Source organism: Oncorhynchus nerka, linkage group LG25 (assembly GCF_034236695.1).
Source record: "Oncorhynchus nerka isolate Pitt River linkage group LG25, Oner_Uvic_2.0, whole genome shotgun sequence".
Taxonomy (NCBI): Eukaryota; Metazoa; Chordata; class Actinopteri; order Salmoniformes; family Salmonidae; genus Oncorhynchus; species Oncorhynchus nerka.
In genome coordinates, this window is record NC_088420.1 from 51,149,625 (window position 1) to 51,171,653 (window position 22,029).

A 22,029-nucleotide genomic window follows, 5' to 3' on the forward strand; every position below is an offset into this window, starting at 1 on the left:
TTTAGTCCCAGGATCATTAGCTTAGTGATGAGCTTTGAGGGCACTACGGTGTTGAACGTTGAGCTGTATCAATGAATAGCATTCTCATGTAGGTGTTCTTTTTTTTTCCAGGAGGGAAAGGGCAGTGCAATAGAGATTGCGTCATCTGTGGATCAGTTGGGGCGATATGCAAATTGGAGTGGGTCTAGGGTTTCTGGGATAATAGTGTTGATGTGAGCCATGATCAGCCTTTCAAAGCACTTCATGGCTACAGATGTGAGTGCTACGGGTCGGTAGTCATTTAGGCAGGTTACCTTGGTGTTCTTCGGTATAGGGACTACGGTGGTCTGCTTGAAAGATGTTGGTATTGCAGACTCGGTCAGGGACAAGTTGAAAATATCAGTGAAGACACTTGCCAGTTGGTCAGTGCATGCTTGTAGTACACGTCCTGGTAATCCGTCTGGATTTTTCAGTGGCAGGGACTGGGTGACTAGTCAGGATCGAGGGAAAGATGAACGGAGCAAAGTGCAGAGAGATCCTTGATGAAAACCTGCTCCAGAGCGCTCAGGACCTCAGACTGGGGCAAAGGTTCAGCTTCCAACCGACAACGACCCTAAGCACACAATGAAGTCTGAATGTCCTTGAGTGGCCCAGCCAGAGCCTGGACTTGAACCCGATTGAACATCTCGGAAGATACTTGAAAATAGCTGAAAAAAAAAATAGGGAATTAGCTAGGGAAACTGACAGATAACGTTACATTGCAATACTGACTAATAAAACTCACATTGTGCTGAAAAAACATCAGAATATAGGTCTTCAATCGTTTGGCTGCTGGTTTCATAATTTTATTCAGGTCTAGTGTGACTGAGGCAAAAACAATAGCTAAAGTTAGTGAGCTAGCAAGCTAACGTTAGCCAACTTTTGGCTAGCTCTAGCTAAATGGTACATCAAATTTACTTGTTTAAACCAGACAAAAAAGGCTACAAACATTTCCATACACACAACAGCTGTTAGAAACTGCTACGCGACAGATAGGCAGATGCTAGCTAGAGCTGAACTGGCTGTAGTAGCTATTAGCTAGCTGCTTGTAGTTCATTCACTTCAGTCCAGAGGGGATGAAACATTAGCTAATGTAACATGTCACTTACACTACTAGCTCAGCACTAGGAATACTTTTTTTCTTCTTCTGTCAAACAGTAGTTATCTTGCCAGGGAGATCAGTCAACCAAAGAGTAGCCAGTTTCTGCTCTGCTTGCTTTTACAACTCTGAGAAAAGGTGCAACAGACAGCAGCTACCTCTATTCATCTCTCCTATGCTGGTTCAACACAGAAGCTTTGCCTTCACACCGTCTGTCTGCACGCTCTGCGGTGTCTGTGCGGTCCTAAATCCAGCCGGCTGAAACCGGAAAACAGCCTACCCGACCTCTCGGAGTTGTCCACTTAGTCCTAAATCACACAAGTGCCGAGTTTATCACAGTGTAATGATAAAACTGGGGGACCAAAAGGAATGTGTGGGGGGGGTTATGTCCCCCCGGTCCCCAGTGAATGTTGCGCCCTGAAATAAACTTAGCTAATTGCCAATGTTTAGCTGGGTCTGTAATTCTATTTAGTGTATCCCTTAATAAAACATGACCTTTATTTGAAAGAGTTAGCTAGCTGGCCAGCTTGTAAAGTGGCAAATTAAAGTAGCCTTTTCTGTTTAGCTAGCTAAGTCAGCAGCTAGCTTACAAATGTGCTAAAATTAATTGAATTAACATTGAAACTTTATCTAACCCCACCGCTACCACGGGGCAGTCTTTCCACAACTTTGAAATCAGTAAACCGCTCGCCCACATGTGGTCTGCTGTTGTGAGGCCAGTTGAACGTACTGCCAAATTCTTTAAGACGACGTTGAAGGCAGCTTACGGTAGAGAAATAAACATTTTCTGGCAACAGCTCTGGTGCACATTCCTGCAGTCAGCACGCCAATTGCACGCTCCTTCAAGACTTGAGACATCTGTGGCATTGTGTTGTGTGACAAAACTGCACATTTTAGAGTGACCTTTTTATTGTCCCCAGCACAAGGTGCACCTGTGTAATGATAATGCGGTTTAATCAGTTTCTTGATATGCCACACCTGTCAGGTGGATGGATTAGCTTGGCAAAGGAGAAATGCTAACTAACAGGATGTAAATTTAAGGTAAATAATTTTGTGCTTAGGTCATGAAACATGGGACCAACCCTTTACATATTGCGTTTATAATTTTGTTCAGTATAAATACAATCTAATTGTATGAGTAGACCCTCACGCAGTTGAATTTTACGGTATTATAATAGCCTGCACAGATTAACAATATAGCTCAATGCTATTTAAGATGCAGGTGTCACGCAGACGTTAGTCAGTTGTTGGTATCACGACATGTCAGTCAGACGTTCAATGGTAGGCATTCAATGGTATCTCATTCGGCTCTTCTCACTCGCGATGCTGTTCTTTGGTGCACAATTTATACTTTATTGTAAAATATTTTATGTCATCAATGGGAGAGTTGTGGAAAAACTGGGGAGAACGTTTTCAAAAGAGTGCTAAATGGGACATGTACACGCAGACAGACCAGCAGTTCTTTCAAAAGTTTATTTTAATAATGAGAGACTTACATTTTCCCACTTGCCACTTCTACCCGCAGGGTTCTTGACATTTATATCTATTCATCTTCCACAAAAATATAATTAGCTAAATAATATCAATAATCATATGAAAATACAACTTCAATGCAGGGATTGTACACTTGCTGTAGACAACGCTAAGAAAAGATAAGGAAAAGTACCATTCAACAAAACAGCTTTACTGTTCACAGCAATAAAACCTTTTCCCAACTTCAAATTCATTCATGGTTGGAACGCGGAGAGAAATGTTGACTGGTATTGAATTGACAATGGCATACTGAATGTAAATAATCATTTTGTTGACTTCTAGGATGTTTGATGGGTGGCTCGTCTGCTTGAAAAACCAATTCAATGTTGAAATGATTGGGCAGTGAACACATGAACAAATTTGCCGTGAAAGACAAAAACAGGAAGAAAAAAAACATTCCTTAGTCAATGAATTTTTGTTATATTCTAATCACATATAATAAAGAACAGGCAATGGGAAATATGCATTTCTTTTACAATATATTATCACTTGTAAAACAATGAGCTATCTTGAAGGTTGGAACAAATGTCTGGACTGCACACAATATGTTTTGTGAGGACCATTTTTGAAAAAAATCAGAAAATGCTAGGACTAACAGTGGCCCAACCCTTAGTGACATTTTGATGCTGGAATTTATTGGGATGACTCATGTACTGGAGGCCACTGCAGGCTAGTCACTAGCTGGCACAGCCACAGTCAACATCTGATTTGAACTCTAACCCCCAACCACACTGCTAACCTTAACAGAAATCGCTCTGCTTCCAAGACGAGATTCATCCCAATAAACGTCAACCTGCCATTTTGATAACGTCAAAAGTAAGTGCTCTTGTTGAAACTTTATGTAACTTTTAAAATGAATGCAGTGTGTAAGGTGTATAATGTTCTCAATTAACAGTAGCACAATTTATTTGCACTGTCAAAGTTGGGCCTATATTCTTTAGGCGGATCTGAAAGGATTAGATGGGTGAAAGTGACTTGGTAAGAAGCTGCACTCACCCTCGTTAAAGGCTTGGAGGAACTCACCCTCGTTAAAGGCTTGGAGGAACTCACCCTCGTTAAAGGCTCGGAGGAACTATCACCATATTGTTTACATCCAGTCCAATCCTTTTATATAAAAGCCAGACAAGGAAGAAGTAAGAGCTAGAGAAAAGGGCTAGAGACAGAAATTGAACAAAGCCAATGACTTTCAATCAGTGGCCTGAAAGCACCGGATACGTAAAAGCAAAGTGTTAGACACCATTTCCAAAACCATTCTGGGGTGTAAGACTTTTAGAACAGAGGCGTCTTGAGATAGTCGGGAACAAAATGTGCATCTGAACCCTCTCTTACACACGCATACAGGCTATTCCTAACCTTTCCATCCACAGGGCGTAACATTTATAGATTCATATAAATATACTACAAAAATAAATACATAAACAAATACAAATCATTTTGTAAATAGGCAAAATAGTGGAGTACTGATGTTTTCATGTACAGGAAGTTTGCAAATTGCAGATATTGTGGCATTTTGTATTCTACCAGTAGGTACATTAGACTGTAAGATATTACGGTGATTAAACAGTATTGTGAAATAGCCATTGAACAGAGCTTTACAAAAATCATCCCCTTTATGCACGGAAACTGGTCCATTTGGGCTGATCCCTTGGCCTGATCCTTTCGTGATCTTGTGCTCTCATACATGGTACTGTAGTAATCTATTTTGCTGATGGTTGGAGTTGGCACTTAGAACCCACACTTGGACCAGTCCAGGAGAGATGGCAAATCGATATTCATTTTAATTCAGCTGGTGAAAAATATACAATCCCTATCCATTGTTTTTTTGTTGTTGTTGTCTCACTCTAACCTCCATTTCGCCTTTTTAAATAACATTTTGCTCTACTTTTTCCATTGCAAATGTAGATGAGTTGCTGAAATACGTACATTTTCAACAACTCGTGTTGTCAGTGCAAGCATTTTGCCCAATATAGCAATAATATCCATAGTTTTATACCATACATTTTCCCTTGTCATTTATGCTGTAAAGTTTAACTGCCAGTATAGACCCCAACCAATGCACCAGGGTGTATTGCCACTTCATAAAGTACAGGAACAACTGTTCAGGCTCGACGACCTTCCTCCAATGGGCAGTGTGTTCAAATTACAGAAAGACTATGCCCTCAAGACGAGGATAGCGTCAATCTGCCCATTCAACTAACAGAAAAAGGAGAAATCTCCTTCCAACTTGGCTTTAAAAATATCACGACCAAAAGCCCTGGTAAGAGTAACACGATGGCCTTTGTTTCGGCGGCAGAGAGTGGAGTTGAGTTCTGTGACATGGCGCATCCTATCTACAGAGGTCCTCCACCGCAGGCGCAGGTTTGCGTTGGTGCTGAGGCTTCCTCCTCCTGCCCGTACAGCTCCGCCTGCTGCCTTGGTGGTTCCTGCATGACGACTGTCCTGTTTCTGTGCTTGGCTGTGTGTTGGCATGGCTGTTCTGACGAGACGTCAAACTTTCTCTGTCCACCTGTTGCCAGGAAAACACATAAGACAAGATGAATTGTATTGTCCCCTGATGGGAAATTTGTCTTGGAATAACATTTAGTGTGACATACATGGATGTGTGTTAAGTTCACACTAAAGCTTGTTTGATATAGGGTCGTTCCACCAATTCCCTGTCTTTTGAGACATGTAACTTGGTAAAAAAATATGCGTTATCACCACATTTTAACATTGTCATAAAGAGCACATGTTAAACTTTAAAAAAACTTGTATTCCCATTTGCTGAGGTTAAATAAATAAAAATAATACTATAATAAGTGCCTATTAAATGGCAAATAAAGTAACAGGCTGACGATTTCATCTTAAATCAGCCATAAATCCACTTGTGAAAAGACGCAATTGAAAGCAAGATTAATTTTAAATTGTAAAAACATTATAGCCTGTCTACCTATGGGTAACGGGGTTGATGCTCAATTTTCCACCACAAAACACCAGAAAAGGGCCAAAAACACCAGCTCACCTGCTTTTACACTATAATTTGACTATTAGATGTTTAATGTTGCTTTGAAAAAAATACCAAATGAAAGTTCAGTTCACATAACAGAGTTGACCTTAAAATGAGGGACAGACTAAATTAATCATTAATTGCATGAAATAAATAACATTCAGAAATGACTTTGTCAAAGCAAAACTATGGCTTTGCAATGATGGTGAAAACAATGTTATGACTATAACTACTGTTCCCTGAAGTAGGGAAATTACATACAACATACTATGGGGAGTTGCACTCTCACTACTTCTGTTGAAGTATCTACAATAACACCTGTCCAGGCCAGTGAAGTCCCGCCTTCCACAGGTGATAAGCGTGAGGCTCCGATTCATTCCTTCAATTTAATACCGCTTTTCACCGAGCCCAGGATCGGGGGGCGCGGGGCCAAACAGATGTACCTCATTCCCTCCTTCAGGGAAAAGTAGTTATAGTCTTAACGTTACTTTACCTTTCAGTCATTCAATGTCGGTACAACATATTATGGGGAAATAATCATGCCCCATACGGACGCCAACAGATACTAAATGAAAACGCCCCATGGCAGACCACCCAGACCTGACCCTGCCAGATGCGGAAGTCTGGGTATTGCGTTGCCTTTTGTAAAGAAATGCTATTTCTTATGCAGGTGACCAGCATACTGCTATTACATTGCTATTGCATTGTTATAACTGAGACAACACATAGCAACGTATTTTCACAGTAAAGCCTGTTGGGTCCCCTACAGGATAGCTCCCACATTACACACTAACTGCCAAACCAGCGCACACACATAATCTCCTTTCTAGCCGAACATTGTGTGACCAAGAACAGAAAGGCCCGAAGAGGATTCTACGATGACGGACAGACAACTGAGCCAATGGCGGAAGACTACAGACTACACCCCAGCCTGAACCAATCCAAAGATCCGATCTTCTAGAATCAACCTACTTTCTGTTCCACATATAAGGACTGTGCTGAATGTTAACGGTCTCTTTTCCTGCTGTTCTGTGCGAGCTAACGGAAGAGCCGTAATTACGCTGTACCAGATATCTTCACTCTGAATAAACTGTCGCTTGTCATACAATTTACCACTTTGTCTGAATCGATCCTTGACCGGCTCACCCTTCTACATATCTAATTACTAACACTAGTGACTTTCCCCTGTCCCAGCCGTAAGCATGCTGTGGTCTACACTGGGAGCAGTGACATCCAAGCAATAAAACTCGAAAGTGTGTGGTGATGCCCAACTCCCCGCATCACAAATATCTCTTACAGTCAACACTTTAAACAATGCCCACGCTGACAGACCCCTGGTGGAGTGGGCGCGTACACTGCTAGGTAAGCATTGCCTCTTGCTGCAAAACTCAGCAAAAAAGAGAAACATTCTCTCACTGTCAACTGCTTTTATGACTAACAGAAATTGAATAATGTGTCCCTGAACAAAGGGGGAGGGTCAAAAGTAACAGTCGGTGTGGCCACCAGCTGCATTAAGTACTGCAGCGCATCTCCTCCTCATGGACTGCACCAGATTTGCCAATTCTTACTGTGAGATGTTACCCCACTCTTTCACCAAGGCACCTGCAAGTTCAGGGACATTTCTGGGGGGAATGGCCCTAGCCCTCACCCTCTGATCCAACAGGTCCCAGATGTGCTCAATGGGATTGAGTTCCAGGCTCTTCGCTGGCCATGGCCATGGAAATCACGCACAGAATGAGCAGTAAGGCTGGTGGCATTGTCATGCTGGAGGGTCATATCAGGATGAGCCTGCAGGAAGGGTACCACATGAGGGAGGAGGATGTCTTCCCTGTAACGCATAGCATTGAGATTGCCTGCAATGACAACAAGCTCAGTCCGATGATGAGGTGACACACCGCCCCAGACCATGACGGACCCTCCACCTCCAAATCGAGTACAGGACTCGGCGTAACGCTCATTCCTTTGACGATATCCGCGAAGAGTACTTTTTGTCAGTCCTGTCTGGTCCAGAGACGGTGGGGTTGTGCCCATAGGCGACGTTGTTGCCGGTGATGTCTGGTGAGGACCTGCCTAACAACAGGCTTTACAAGCCCTCAGTCCAGCCTCTCTCAGCCTATTGCGGACAGTCTGAGCACTGATGGAGGGATTGTGCGTCCCTGGTGTAACTCGGGCAGCTGTTGTTGCCATTCTGTACCTGTCCCGCAGGTGTGATGTTCGGATGTACCGATCCTGTGCAGGTGTTGTTACATGTGGTCTGCCACTGCGAGGACGATCAGCTGTCTGTCCTGTCTCCCTGTAGCGCTGTCTTAGGCATCTCACAGTACGAACATTGCAATTTATTTCTCTGGCAACATCTGCAGTCCTCACGCCTCCTTGCAGCATGCCTAAGGCATATTCACGCAGATGAGCAGAGTTGCCTTCGTAGGATGTGTCTGATGTGATCACCTTGCGGAATACAACTCAGCCCATGAGAGCTCCCTGACAATAACAGAGGATTCCACCACTGGGCCATGGCCCATATGCCTGACAGGGACATCTGAAGTGAGCAGCATTGGCTGCAAGATGCGTCAGGTGAGTGGCTAGCACAATCTATGTGCCCAGGTTTGCCTGAAGCCCAGCTCTTACGGGCATAGAGGGCTCTGGCAATGACTGACATAGTATCCTGTTTGACCTAGCAAAATGTGGGAGCACTGTCGTCATAGCAATGTTTCTGTGGTACAGCTGCTCAGGGGCTACTTCCTCATCGGAGGAGCATGCAAGCTCCGCTCGGTCTACCCCTCACAACTCCAGGAATAGAACATAAGGATGGGGTTGCCATAGCACTGGGGGAATGCTAGTAAGCTTAATTCACTGGAAGTTATGCATGATAGCCAAAGTTAGTCAGGAGGCTCTTTAGTCTAAGCTAAGCTAGCTAGCCTCTGACCGCAGCACAGTAAATTTAGAATAACTAAAGCCAGGAGACATTTGACCCGACATCAGACTCCGCAACACCGACTCATCCGAGGTACGGGCATCCGGGAGAGAATGTCACTATCGGAAACACCAAGGCCCCTAAAGAATGCTACATGATTGTCAACAGAAGCTGGACCGCGGACTAGTAGGGGAACAGTGCCAGACATCCCCTAGTCTCACATACAAACTGATTTGAATGAGGGCAGCCTGATCATGCACCGAGCCGAGACATACAAGACAACAAACGTGAGTATCTTTCTATTCATTGGGGCATGTTCGTGAAACCAAACCCAGCTTGTTTGCCTTCGTCGTTTCAGTGGCATTAGCCATCTTTACTTACTGCTAAAACCAGGCCAAGCAATTAGAAGATTAACTAATTGTTTGTGATTAGGAAACTTATTAGAACCATACAAACTTCAGCCCACAACATACAGTGGGAGATCATGCTCTAACACTAAGGGACAGTTCAGTTGGCGCAACGAAAAGACAGTCTCGAGTTCCAATTGTTTGTTTGTGTAGCGTGAATTGTTCCTGTTAACAGAGGTGAAGAGCAGCATAATTGAAGGAATGAACCCAAGCCTCACGCTTATCACCTGTGGAAGGTTGGCTTCCAGCGAGGCACAGATTTCATTGTAGATCCTTCAACCGAAGCCACGAGAGTGTATGTTGTACCGAAGTTGACTGGTAAAGAGAACTTGTAGAAATGTCAGGGTTAAGTGTTGTCTTCCGAGAAGTCACGAGAGTGTATGTTGTACCGAAGTTGACTGGCATAGAGAACTTGTAGAAATGTCAGGGTTAAGTGTTGTCTTCCTAGAAGTCACGAGAGTGTATGTTGTACCGAAGTTGACTGGCAAAGAGAACTTGTAGAAATGTCAGGGTTAAGTGTTGTCTTCCTAGAAGTCACAGATGGTGTTGAATTTTGGCCCTTTAGCCAGTCTGATTTATTTAATTTTCCATGTGGCCTATATTAAAAGGGCACTTCACTGAATATAACAGGCCTTAGCTTTTTATTTTATTTGACTGGTGTGATGGCCTGCATCCGATGGTCAGTCTGAGGGGAGGGAGAGAGGAGAATAACGGCCTCTCACCCGACTCACCGTACCTCCGCTCTCACAGAGCGCGTCTTCCAGCTGATGGCGAAACTCAAGTCGCACTGCATTATTTCGGAATCATGCAGCAATTCAAGTTGCTACTCTTATGAACAGAGAAAGTCAAATATTCCTTGATACTAAAAAAAGACAAGCCTCTGCCTCGAATAATAACAACGCAAGCTTATCGAAACACTTTGCTATACTCACTCATTGCAGCTGCAGTACTGGTTGTAGCATGAGTGAAAGTACGAAGAACACACATTTTATGGCTTATAAAAAAGTGTTGAGCAAGATGACGGTGCTGGATAACAACTTACACATGAAATTAATTTGAAAAAACAGCAGCTCTTTGCTGTATTCATTGAATCTCTCTAGTCAAGTCTGGAAATCTCAGTCTCAATTTGCTGTGCACTAGAGGCTTCTTTTTACAACAAATGGCTTGAGGAAACTGTGCAGACACAGTGATCTGAGCTATCGGATTGGCTACGGTAGGCCTGCAGGGTAAGCTCTACCGTCAGACACATGAAATTATTCAAAATGGGAACACTTTTATCTTCCTGGCACTAGGGCTGCTAAATCCAGTGCACCTACCGCCAACAGAGCTAATCGGAAAATAAAATAAAATAGGAATGCAAGGTTTTATCGCAGTTTTTTTTTTACAGAAACGTTTGGTGATCGATTACGGATGCCTTGGAGATCGAGCAGTCGATCGCGACCGACCGGTTGGTGAGCAATGCTAGAGTTAGTCACCTACCGTACTCTTGTTCGAGTGGCTCACGTGGCTTCCGGAAGAGGAACTTGTAGCCCTGTGATTGGTCAATCCTAGGGGGGCAGCTCTGTGTGCGGATAAGCCCCGCCTGCCACGCGGCAACACCGTTTTACAGGGGCTTCCGTCCGAATCCTGGAGGGTTCAGAGCATCCAATCAAACATGGGCAAAATACAGTTTAACGACAGGTATCTCAAACTTCTAACACATGAAAGGGTACATTGCCTAAGGGACCTTTCTGATAGCTCCAAAATATTTTTCTAACTAATAGTTAGTCTATCTTTAGAGATTTTACATCATAGTTGCTAAGGAAAGGTCAGCACTGGGGCTGTAGGTATTAAGCGTCTCAGAGTATCACTTGACACATACAGCCCCTGGTCTTTAAGGTGCAAAGTGTGTGGAGAGAACACGTTCGGTTTCACAAGGCACCCACAGCATCGCTGGAGCTAGCTGATGAAGACTGCGGCGAGGAGGATGATGAAGAGGAGGATGGAGAGGAAGGAGGAGGAGAGGAGGAGCTTGGTGATTCCACCCCTTCCTCGGAGAGATTGTTGTTGCATTCGTACGTCTGCTGAGGCTCCACCAGCAACGTGACATCATTTCCTGTGACATAGGGGAAACAGTAAGAAATGTGGGGCAAGACAAGTTTACACTGTTTTGATATAGTGTTGTACTTGGACTGGATAACTGAAAATCTATTAAAAATCAATTATATAAAATGGGCTTTAAAATGTCTCATCTCCTTACCGTTTAAGGTCAGGGAGTTCAGTGATAGATCAGCCCACTTCATGGTGATCCAGTCCCTGTATTCTGCCACTTCCTGAGTCACCCGGATTATTCTGCCCAGTATACTGCAGGACACACAACAAACAATGTTACCACAGGTTGGAAAAGGGGACACACGTACATGTGCAATCTTTTTCCCCACTTAATATTGTAACAAAAAATATATACAGTACCAGTCAAAAGTTTGGACACACCAACTCATTCAAGGGTTTTTCATTATTTTCTACATTGTAGAATAATAATGAAGACCTTAAAACTATGAAATAACACGTACTATCATGTAGTAACCAAAAAAGTGTTAAACAAAGCAAAATATATTTGAGATTCTTCAAAGTAGCCATCCTTTGCCTTGATGACAGCTTTGCACACTCTGGGAAGTCTCTCAACCAGCTATTCCAACAGTTTTGAAGGAGTTCCCACATATGCTGAGCACTTGGCTGCTTTTCATTCACTCTGCAGTTCAACTCATCCTAAATAGCAAATAGCCCTTACAAGGCCTGGATGTGTATTTTGGGTCATTGTCCTGTTGAAAAACAAATGATAGTCCCACTAAGCCCAAACCAGATGGGATGGATGAATGCTGTGGTAGCCAAGCTGGTTAAGTGTGCCTTGAAGTCTAAATAAATCACTGACAGTGTCACCAGCAAAGCACCACCACACCTCCTCCTCCATGCTTCACGGTGGGAAGCACACATGCGGAGATCATCCGCCTCACGAAGACACGACGGTTGGAACCCAAAAATATCAAATTTGGACTCATCAGACCAAAGAACAGATTTTCACCCGTCTAATGTCCATTGCTCGTCTTTCTTGGCCAAAGCAAGTCTCTTATTATTATTGGTGTCCTTTAGTAGTGGTTTCTTAACAGAAATTTGACCATGAAGGCCTGATTGACGCAGTCTTCTCTGAACAGTTGATGTTGAGATATGTCTGTTACTTGAACTCTGTGAAGCATTTTTTGGGCTGCAATTTCTGAGGCTGGTAACTCTAATGAACGTATCCTCTAGTGCAGAGGTAACTCTGGGTCTTCCTTTCCTGTGGCAGTCCCCATGAGACCCAGTTTTATCATAGCGCTTGAAGGTTGTTGCGACTGCACTTTCAAAGTTCTTGAAATGTTTCGTATTGACTGACCTTAATGTCTTAAAGTAATGTACTGACGTTTCTCTTTGCTTATTTGAGCTGTTCTTGCCATAATATGGACTTAATCTTTTACCAAATAGGGCCATCTTCTGTATACCCCCCTACCTTGTCACAGCATAATTGATTGGCTCAAATGCATCAAGGAAGAAATTCCACAAATGAACTTACGAAAGCACACCTGTTAATTGAAATGCATTCCAGGTGACTACCTCATGAAGCTTGTTGAGAGAATGCCAAGCGTGTGCAAATCTGTCATCAAGGCAAAGGGTGGCTATTTGAAGAATCTCAAATATATAGTATATTTACATTTGTTTAAAACTTTTTTAGTGATTCCATGTGTTATTTCACAGTTTTGATGTCGTCACTATTATTCTACAATGTAGAAAATAGTCAAAGAAAAACCCTTGAATGTCCAAACTTTTGACTGCTACTGTATATACCATTCCATTGGTTGCAAGAATTTTGTATAATAATTTAAGTTTTGAATCTGCCGTTGTTTTGCATATCAGTTCATAAACCATGTGACATGGAATGTGTCATGCCCTCAAACTAAGGCACGCTGCCTGCGTTTACATACAGGCTGTTTCAACTTGTCAATTTCAAATGCTTTTCTAACTTGTTTTGTTTTCTAACCGTTCGAATGGAGGAGTGTTCTGCCTCCTCATTAATTCGTATAAAAGTAGGCCATTTCACTTTCACGAACAATACATTTTTTTAGGCATTTACTGAGCCGAATTTTCCAGCTGGTGACAGCATTGCCTTCATTGTTGTTTTCATTACTACATGATAATAACTTTAGACATGTGTGTGTTTCTATCAAAATTAGTGCCTTATTATGTTATAATAGTTTCTGTATGTCGTTTCTACTGTAGCTCACTGTATGTAAGGAGCATCATTTGTGTGTATTCCTTATAACTACAGACACGTGAGGTAACGTTACTCATTTCATAACCGTTATGGTGTTATACACAATTGTCCTTATGTAGCTAGCTACATTCTTCTATTAGCTCTGTAAAACAAATGATAATTGCGAAGTATTAGCTTGTGTTGTCCTTTTGAAGCTACCCTGGCCTTATGACTATGGTTGGTTTTCATTCGGCCCGTTTAGCATAGCGCTGTCCTGCCCTGCACAATTGTGGAGCACAACAGCTACCGTTTCTTACTGCTCTATAACTCATATTTAGGTCAATAGGATGTTTTTTTTTTTTTTTTAAAGCAGTGTTATGTTACTTTTTTGTAATATTCTTGTATTGCTATATCCTGACATTGTATTCTAATTACAAAATCATTCCTCTTTATTCTGGACTTTCAAAAACCACACACACAAACTGTATTGGACATCATTTGCCAATGTCATAAATGGAGCCGGACATCTTTTGAGGTGAAGATTGAGGACAGCTTTTGTATGCTAGCGTACCCTCAACAGTTTTAATGGATGAAAACCAAGCAAGAAAACACATAGGCCTATATGTAATAGTCGTCTATTTTATTGAAGTAACAACTTGTTTTGCTAGAGGAGAAAAAAAAACTTCAACAAAAGGCCGACAACTTATGAAAATGCATAACCCATATTGCATATTCATGCAGTGATTGAACAACAACTGCATTTCCACACCCCACCCCTAAAGGCATAGCATCATAGCAGGTCACCTGTCAAGTCACTTGTCAGGTCAGTCAGTCGCTAATTGCAGCAGATGTGCTCAATAGTGCTTGAGCATATGATACTCCCCAAAGCATGGTGAAACACAGAGGTGTGTCGCAAGCTGAGCACATGTACTTTCTCAACCTCGGTTTCCTTCTCCTGGCGCCAGACAGGCAGACTTTGTCGTGCCTCCGTGTGCGACTACCTTGAGTAGCAGTTTGAGGGACTTCGTAGGGAAAATGGCGTGCAGCGAGGCGTAGGGGATTGTCTGCAGCAGCACAGCCCCTAGTGGATGGGCGCCGAGGGGTGTGGTGCTCCTTCCAGCAGCGCTCTCATTAGGTTCTCTCTGTACTTTTGGTAGGTAATTACTTTACCTATGGGGGAGAGGGAGTGTGGAGGATGAGGAAAGGGAGAGGATGAGGCAGTGGGTAGGTGGGTGAGATATTGTCACTATAATTGCATAATGGAACTGTATGTGAACTACATCCAATTACAAAAAATACCTTGTTCAGTAATCATCTCACCTGTCAGTTGGCGGTGAACTATGTGGCCATTGAGGGCAGCAGTGTCGATCAGATGGGAAAATATCTTCTTATACCACTTGGTAGTTTTCAGAGCGCATTTCACAAAGCTGTTTATCATGTCCGCCTTATCCACTGCCCCCATTTTGAGGTTATAGTCAAGCACAGTCTGGTTTGATCTTTCTCACTCCAGTCAGGTGATCCACCTTCCCTGTGGCCGACACGGTTGCTGATTGGACAGTGGAGCGGACATGGCCCGTTTGTCATGCCACTTTACTGCGAGCTGTTGACCGTTCTCCTTGAACTCCACCTCCCCTCTCTGCATCTGAATGCCGGCGCATCCCCTTCCTGTTCGACCTGACTGTGCCACAGGCCCCTGTTGGAGAGCAGATGCTAGAAGAGTGTGGGACTGCTGTCCCAATTGTCCACATACAAGTGTGTCCCTTGCCGAGATGAGGAGCCAGCATTGTCATCACCACAGCCCCGATCACCACAAGCCCATCATAATGTTGAATGTCAGTGGTGGAACCTGTGTAAACTATAATGTTCTAGACAAATTCTGTCTTCAACCCCGCCAACCTCCCTTCAGCAAATCTGACCATGACTCCATTTTGTTGCTCCCAGCCTATAGAGAAACTAAAACAGGAAAAGCCCGTGCTCAGGTCTATCCAACACTGGTCTCACCAATCGGATTCCACGCTTCAAGATTGCTTAGATCACGTGGACTTGGATATGTTCCGGGTAGCCTCAGACAACAACATTGACATATACGCTGACTCTGTGAGAGTTTATTAGCAAGTGCATCTGTGATGTTGTACCCACTGTGACTATTAAAACCTCCCCTAACCAGAAAGTTGATTGATGGCAGCGTTCGCGCAAAACAAAGCGCGAACCACCGCTTTTAATCATGGCAAGGCGACCGGAAACATGACCGAATACAAACAGTGCAGCTATTCCCTCCAGTGTATTTCCTCCGCAAGGCAATCAAACAAGCAAAGCGCCAGTATAGAGACAAAGTAGACACAATTCAAAAGCTCAAACACGAGACATATGTGGCAGGGTCTACAGTCAATCACGGATTACAAAAAGAAAACCGGCCCCGTTGTGGACATCGACGCTTGCTCCCAGACAAATTAAACAACTTCTTTGCTCGCTTTGAGGGCAATACAGTGCCACTGACACGGCCCGCTACCAAAGCCTGTGGGCTCTCCTTCACCGTGGCCAACGTGAGTAAAACATTTACTCACTTCCAATGAAAACAATGTGTATTCTTCACCATGTATGTACAATTCAACATTAGAAAACGGCCTTCTTAGTCCGTTTGCTGGGATATAAGGAAAAAGGGTGTATTCGTATTTATCAGGATGCCTACACCTCTGCTGTTATTACAGCTGACAATCTCTAAGTGTTCAAGAACCATATGATTTTTTCCCTATCATGAAGCCTGTGACCTTTCCAAGTTATAAGTTGGATTTTTTGGGGTCTTTACTTGAATAGAATCAAAATCAACCTTGTCTGTTCCCCCTATCATTGACAAACAAGATAAAACATTTTAGCCGACATGTCATAGGAGGGCGGTGGGCCTTCCATGGAATGGGATAGTCATAGTATGAATACATAGTTATTATATACATTACATATATAGTGTGTGAGCATGTGGGCTGAGCAGACATTTAACCGAGAACACACAGGAAACATAAAGCAAAGTACTTCTTTGTACTTTGTGGCGCTATGCCGTTTTAGGGCTTTCAAGCTCCAACTCCTCTCCTAATGTAACAAAACAATCCAGAAGACTGGGTTATGTCATTGTACATACATTGGAGGAACACGGACACATAAGAACTGTGGTCAGTTTGTATTACCTTGTAAATTAAAAGTATAGTGGCTGGTGGGGGACTACTTGGGAAGAGTGGGGTCCACCGAGAGGCTGAAGTGGGATGAGTAGAGCCCCACACATACGTCAGAGAAGTGTCTGATGCCCTCCCAGTCACCCCATCCTAATACCGTGGATAGAGCCCCTCTACACTCTCACCAATAACCACCATTGAATCTTAGCTATAATGACAAACAAGGAACAATAATGACTCGACGTTATCTGCTAATTTCTCAAAAATTACATTGTAGTATAGGTAAATCCTTCCTTCTCTCTCTCCCAAGCCAACCCTTCCCTCTCCACCGCCCTTTCCCAATTCTCCCCCCTTTACCCCACCCAAGCTTGTCCCAACCTCTCACCCTTACACACCCTTGCCCCACCACCTCCGAACCATGCCCTCCCTTACGCGTCCAGGGAAAGTTTATCCCACCCCATCTTTTCCCCATCTCCTCTTCTCAGACACATTTACACCCATCGACTTATCCATTCTCCTTCATTCACATACAACATATACCCTATGCATCCACCTACCCATTCTCTCCACCCTCATATTCACCCTCCTTTATTCACATACAACATATACCCTATGCATCCACCTACCCATTCTCCCCCACCCTCATATTCACCCTCCTTCATTCACATACAACATATACCCTATGCATCCACCTCCACCTACCCATATTCTCTCACATACAACATATACCCTATCCACCTCCCATTCTCCCCCCCACCCTCATATTCACCCTCCTTTATTCACATACAACATATACCCTATGCATCCACCTACCCATTCTCCCCACCCTCATATTCACCCTCCTTTATTCACATACAACATATACCCTATGCATCCACCTATTCACCCTCACCTCCTTTATTCACATACAACATATACCCTATGCATCCACCTACCCATTCTCTCCCACCCATATTCCCTTTATTCCCAACACCCTCATCCACCTTTCTCACCCTCATATTCACCCTCCTTTATTCACATACAACATATACCCTATGCATCCACCTACCCATTCTCCCCCACCCTCATATTCACCCTCCTTTATTCACATACAACATATACCCTATGCATCCACCTACCCATTCTCTCCCACCCTCATATTCACCCTCCTTTATTCACATACAACATATACCCTATGCATCCACCTACCCATTCTCTCCCACCCTCATATTCACCCTCCTTTATTCACATACAACATATACCCTATGCATCCACCTACCCATTCTCTCCCACCCTCATATTCACCCTCCTTTATTCACATACAACATATACCCTATGCATCCACCTACCCATTCTCCCCCACCCTCATATTCACCCTCCTTCATTCACATACAACATATACCCTATGCATCCACCTACCCATTCTCTCCCACCCTCATATTCACCCTCCTTTATTCATACAACATATACCCTATGCATCCACCTACCCATTCTCTCCCACCCTCATATTCACCCTCCTTCATTCACATACAACATATACCCTATGCATCCACCTACCCATTCTCTCCCACCCTCATATTCACCCTCCTTCATTCACATACAACATATACCCTATGCATCCACCTACCCATCCCCACCTCACCCATTCTCTCCCACCCTCATATTCACCCTCCTTCATTCACATACAACATATACCCTATGCATCCACCTACCCATTCTCTCCCACCCTCATATTCACCCTCCTTCATTCACATACAACATATACCCTATGCATCCACCTACCCATTCTCTCCCACCTCATATTCACCCTCCTTCATTCCCTACATCCACACCCATTCTCTCCCACCCTATACCCTATTCACATACAACATATACCTACCCATTCTCTCCCACCCTCATATTCACCCTCCTTCATTCATTCCCTATGCATCCACCTACCCATTCTCTCCCACCCTCATATTCACCCTCCTTCATTCACATACAACATATACCCTATGCATCCACCTACCCATTCTCTCCCACCCTCATATTCACCCTCCTTTATTCACATACAACATATACCCTATGCATCCACCTACCCATTCTCTCCCACCCTCATATTCACCCTCCTTCACCCTCCTTCATTCACATACAACATATACCCTATGCATCCACCTACCCATTCTCTCCCACCCTCATATTCACCCTCCTTCATTCACATACAACATATACCCTATGCATCCACCTACCCATTCTCTCCCACCCTCATATTCACCCTCCTTCATTCACATACCCTATGCATCCACCTACCCATTCTCTCCCACCCTCATATTCACCCTCCTTCATTCACATACAACATATACCCTATGCATCCACCTACCCATTCTCTCCCACCCTCATATTCACCCTCCTTCATTCACATACAACATATACCCTATGCATCCACCTACCCATTCTCTCCCACCCTCATATTCACCCTCCTTCATTCACATACAACATATACCCTATGCATCCACCTACCCATTCTCTCCCACCCTCATATTCACCCTCCTTCATTCACATACAACATATACCCTATGCATCCACCTACCCATTCTCTCCCACCCTCATATTCACCCTCCTTCACCCTCCCATTCATATGCACAGACACACACACACATAATCACACACACGCCCATACAACAATTATTGACATACGTGTTAAATGTTGTCTTTTGTATTGTCTTTTCTGTGTCCATGTAGTCCATTGGCATCGGTACTTCTATCATTACTTCCTAGAGAAGAACAGTTGCTTGAGGACAGTAGAGTTTAGGTTGTATTGGGGGAAATGGGAAAGAAAATGGTCTCAATTTACGATAAGTTGGTTTTAGACATCACTGTATGTGCTTATTGCTTTTCCCCGCGTTGTCCTCTCCTCAGTGCAGTGGGCTCTCCTTCAACTGGATAGGTCTCTTGCAGACGGTTTAGAGCTTCGTGGGTGCTTGTGAATTCCAGATTTTGTGTTCCCTTCCATTCCCACTGCACTGCCGGGAAGCAAAGTTGAGACTTGATTCCTTTTCCTCCAGTGGCTTCTTTCTCAGCTTCGCAGACAGGTCCTGGACGAATGGACTGGCCGTGGATTTTGATCTCCTTTCCTCCTGTGCCATCAGAATGTTGACTTGAAAATTGCCATGCAAGGGTATTTAGCGTTCTTCTGTTTCACACTGATCCGATGGCATCGTTCCAGAACCTCTGGTGATACATCCACGCCAAGCTCCTCTGATATCAGTTTGACCACGTAGCTGGAAAGGTCTCCTTTGTTCACGTCTTCCGGGAAGGACAATATTTCCATGTTTCATCTCATTTTGTTTTCTTTCTGTTCCAGTTCATCTCCTAAAGTTTGCAACCTTGTTTCCAGAAGGCTAATTTCAATGTCTGGCGTTTATGCGCAAACCTTGTATAAACATGATAGACTCCACTTTCCTTTCGAGCAAATCTTTTTTTTAACAACAGATTGTGACAGTTTGTTTTGATGAGCATTGAGAGCATTTTAGCGATGTTTTCTGGATTTCCTTTAGCTGTTCATTACTCTAATTTGCATCTCCAGATTGTTCCTCGTCTTTTCCTCTGAGGAAAACAATGGCTCATTGGGCTCTTGTCGCCTCATCGCTTTACCAACTGATTGGTTCGCTGTTGTACATAACTGACCACTCACTCGCGCCCAGTTGCTTAAGGATATATTGATCTAGCGATTTTAGACACTTAAGTTGAACTCTTGTCTGGCTTCTACATATAACCACAGTTTAATCGGTACAAAACAGAGCTACTCACTCCCCTATCGGTATGCGCATGCGTGAATACTATCTGAAGGCACATTATATACCTATTTTTATATATATTTTTACTTTCTTTGCTTTCAGGCCCACATGGAAAGGGTGGTATGGGGAGAGTTTTTTTTCTGGTCGCCGGGAGGGAGTGGTGAATCAAAGTACTTTTGGAAGATAATTGCATGTCTGATTTGAAACCCTCACTGAAAAAAAATACACATTTTGATCAGTCAGGGAAATAAAAGTGCTGAAAAATGTTGGCTCACTATTTAAAAAGAAGACGGAGAGCAAGCTATAGGATGGGAGTCAAATATCGATCCAATATTGTCCAAAAATAATACTGCGATATGTAACTCTCGTCTATTTCTGCCATCACTACTGATTATGTGACAGTAACCTTCCCCCATGAGTCCCAGCCCTGCCCTGTACCTCTCGCTGTGGTTGTTGGGGTAGTACTTGGCGATGGGCGACACAGCGTGGCTCAGCACCATGTAGGCATAGTCAAACACCTGCTTCACCTGCATGGCCCCGTACGAGCTACGGCCCACATCATTACCTGGGCAACACAGGACAAACACCAAACGCTCACGGTCAGGTACAAACAAACTTGGCAGCTGCTTATTGCATCTGGCCTACCATAAGAGTTCTCAAACATCTCTATAAAACAACTACATCTGATGTCTTGGTTATGGCAGAACTCTGAAGCACAAGACACTTCATTGAATGCATACTTTTCAGAGATATCATAGCTAGCTAGCTTGCTACCATATTTTGACTACCGTATGCAGCAAGCCAGGATTTCCCAAACTCTGTTCGCGGAACCCAAGGTGTGCACATTTTGGTTTTTGCCCTAGCACTACACAGCTGATTAAAATAATCATCAAGCTTTTATACATTTGAATCAGCTGTGTAATGTTAGGAAAAAATTAAAACGTGCACCCCTTGGGGTCCCAAGGACCGAGTTTGGGAAACACTGCAGTAAGCAATCTCAGACAAACTAAAGGTGTGTGTGTGTGAGCCAGGGCTCACCTGGCTGCAGTGGATCCTCGATGTAGAGCAGGGATGGCCTGTATCCATCCAGCATGCTCTTCTGGACCTCGTCTTTGGAGAGGTAGCAGCCCCCGTCTTTGATCCGGATCCCTGTCTTCAGGTAGTTAAAATGGCGGCCGTACAGCTCAAAGAACTCTATGAGCAGGACGCCAGTGTTGGCGTTGGGACTGCAGGCGTCCTCTCTGCTATGGAGCTGAAACACACACACACACACAATACAGCTTATAACTTGTTTCTACCTTAAGAACACATATTAGTAAGAACACTATACTGCAGGTGACAAATCCAATTTCAATAAAGTTTAGTCAATAGTACAGAAGTAATTATTCCTTGCTCTCAATGGTTGAGAAAAGGCAGAGAAAATCCTTCATATAATAATTTCACTAGAATATTAGATTGGGAGTGTAATAATTATGATACAGTGCATTAGGAAAGTATTCAGACCCCTTGACTTTTTCAAAAAGAAAATGTACGTTACAGCCTTATTCCAAATGGATTAAATGCAATCAATACCCCACAAAGACAGGTTGACATTTTTGCAAATGTATTAAAAAAAAAAAAAACGGCAATATCACGTTTACATAAGTATTCAGACCCTTTACTTAGTACTTTGTTGAAGCACCTTTGGCAGCGTCTTCTTGGGTATGATGCTACAAGCTTGGCACACCTGTATTTGGGGCGTTTCTCCCATTCTTCTCTGCAGATTCTCTCAAGCTCTGTCAGGTTGAATAGGGAGCGACGCTGCACAGCTATTTTCAGGTCTCTGCAGAGATGTTCAATCGGCTTCGGGCTCTGTCCGGGCGACTGAAGGATCTTCAGAGACTTGTCCCGAA

At 43.5% G+C, this 22,029-nt stretch overlaps 1 protein-coding gene across 1 annotated transcript in view; it reads right to left on the reverse strand.

Annotated features, from left to right (window-relative positions):
• Positions 1–2,576: 2,576 nt before the first annotated feature.
• LOC115109647 (terminal nucleotidyltransferase 4B-like) overlaps positions 2,577–22,029 on the reverse strand; it is a 59,440-nt gene continuing 39,987 nt past the window's right edge. Inside the window, exons 7-12 of the mRNA XM_065009857.1 lie at positions 21,176–21,389; positions 20,576–20,702; positions 11,194–11,297; positions 10,880–11,049; positions 10,434–10,580; positions 2,577–5,156 (exon numbers count right to left, since the gene is read on the reverse strand). Coding sequence (XP_064865929.1) covers positions 4,977–5,156; positions 10,434–10,580; positions 10,880–11,049; positions 11,194–11,297; positions 20,576–20,702; positions 21,176–21,389 — 942 coding nt within the window. The 3' untranslated portion in view covers positions 2,577–4,976. The remainder of the gene's footprint in view (positions 5,157–10,433; positions 10,581–10,879; positions 11,050–11,193; positions 11,298–20,575; positions 20,703–21,175; positions 21,390–22,029) is intronic.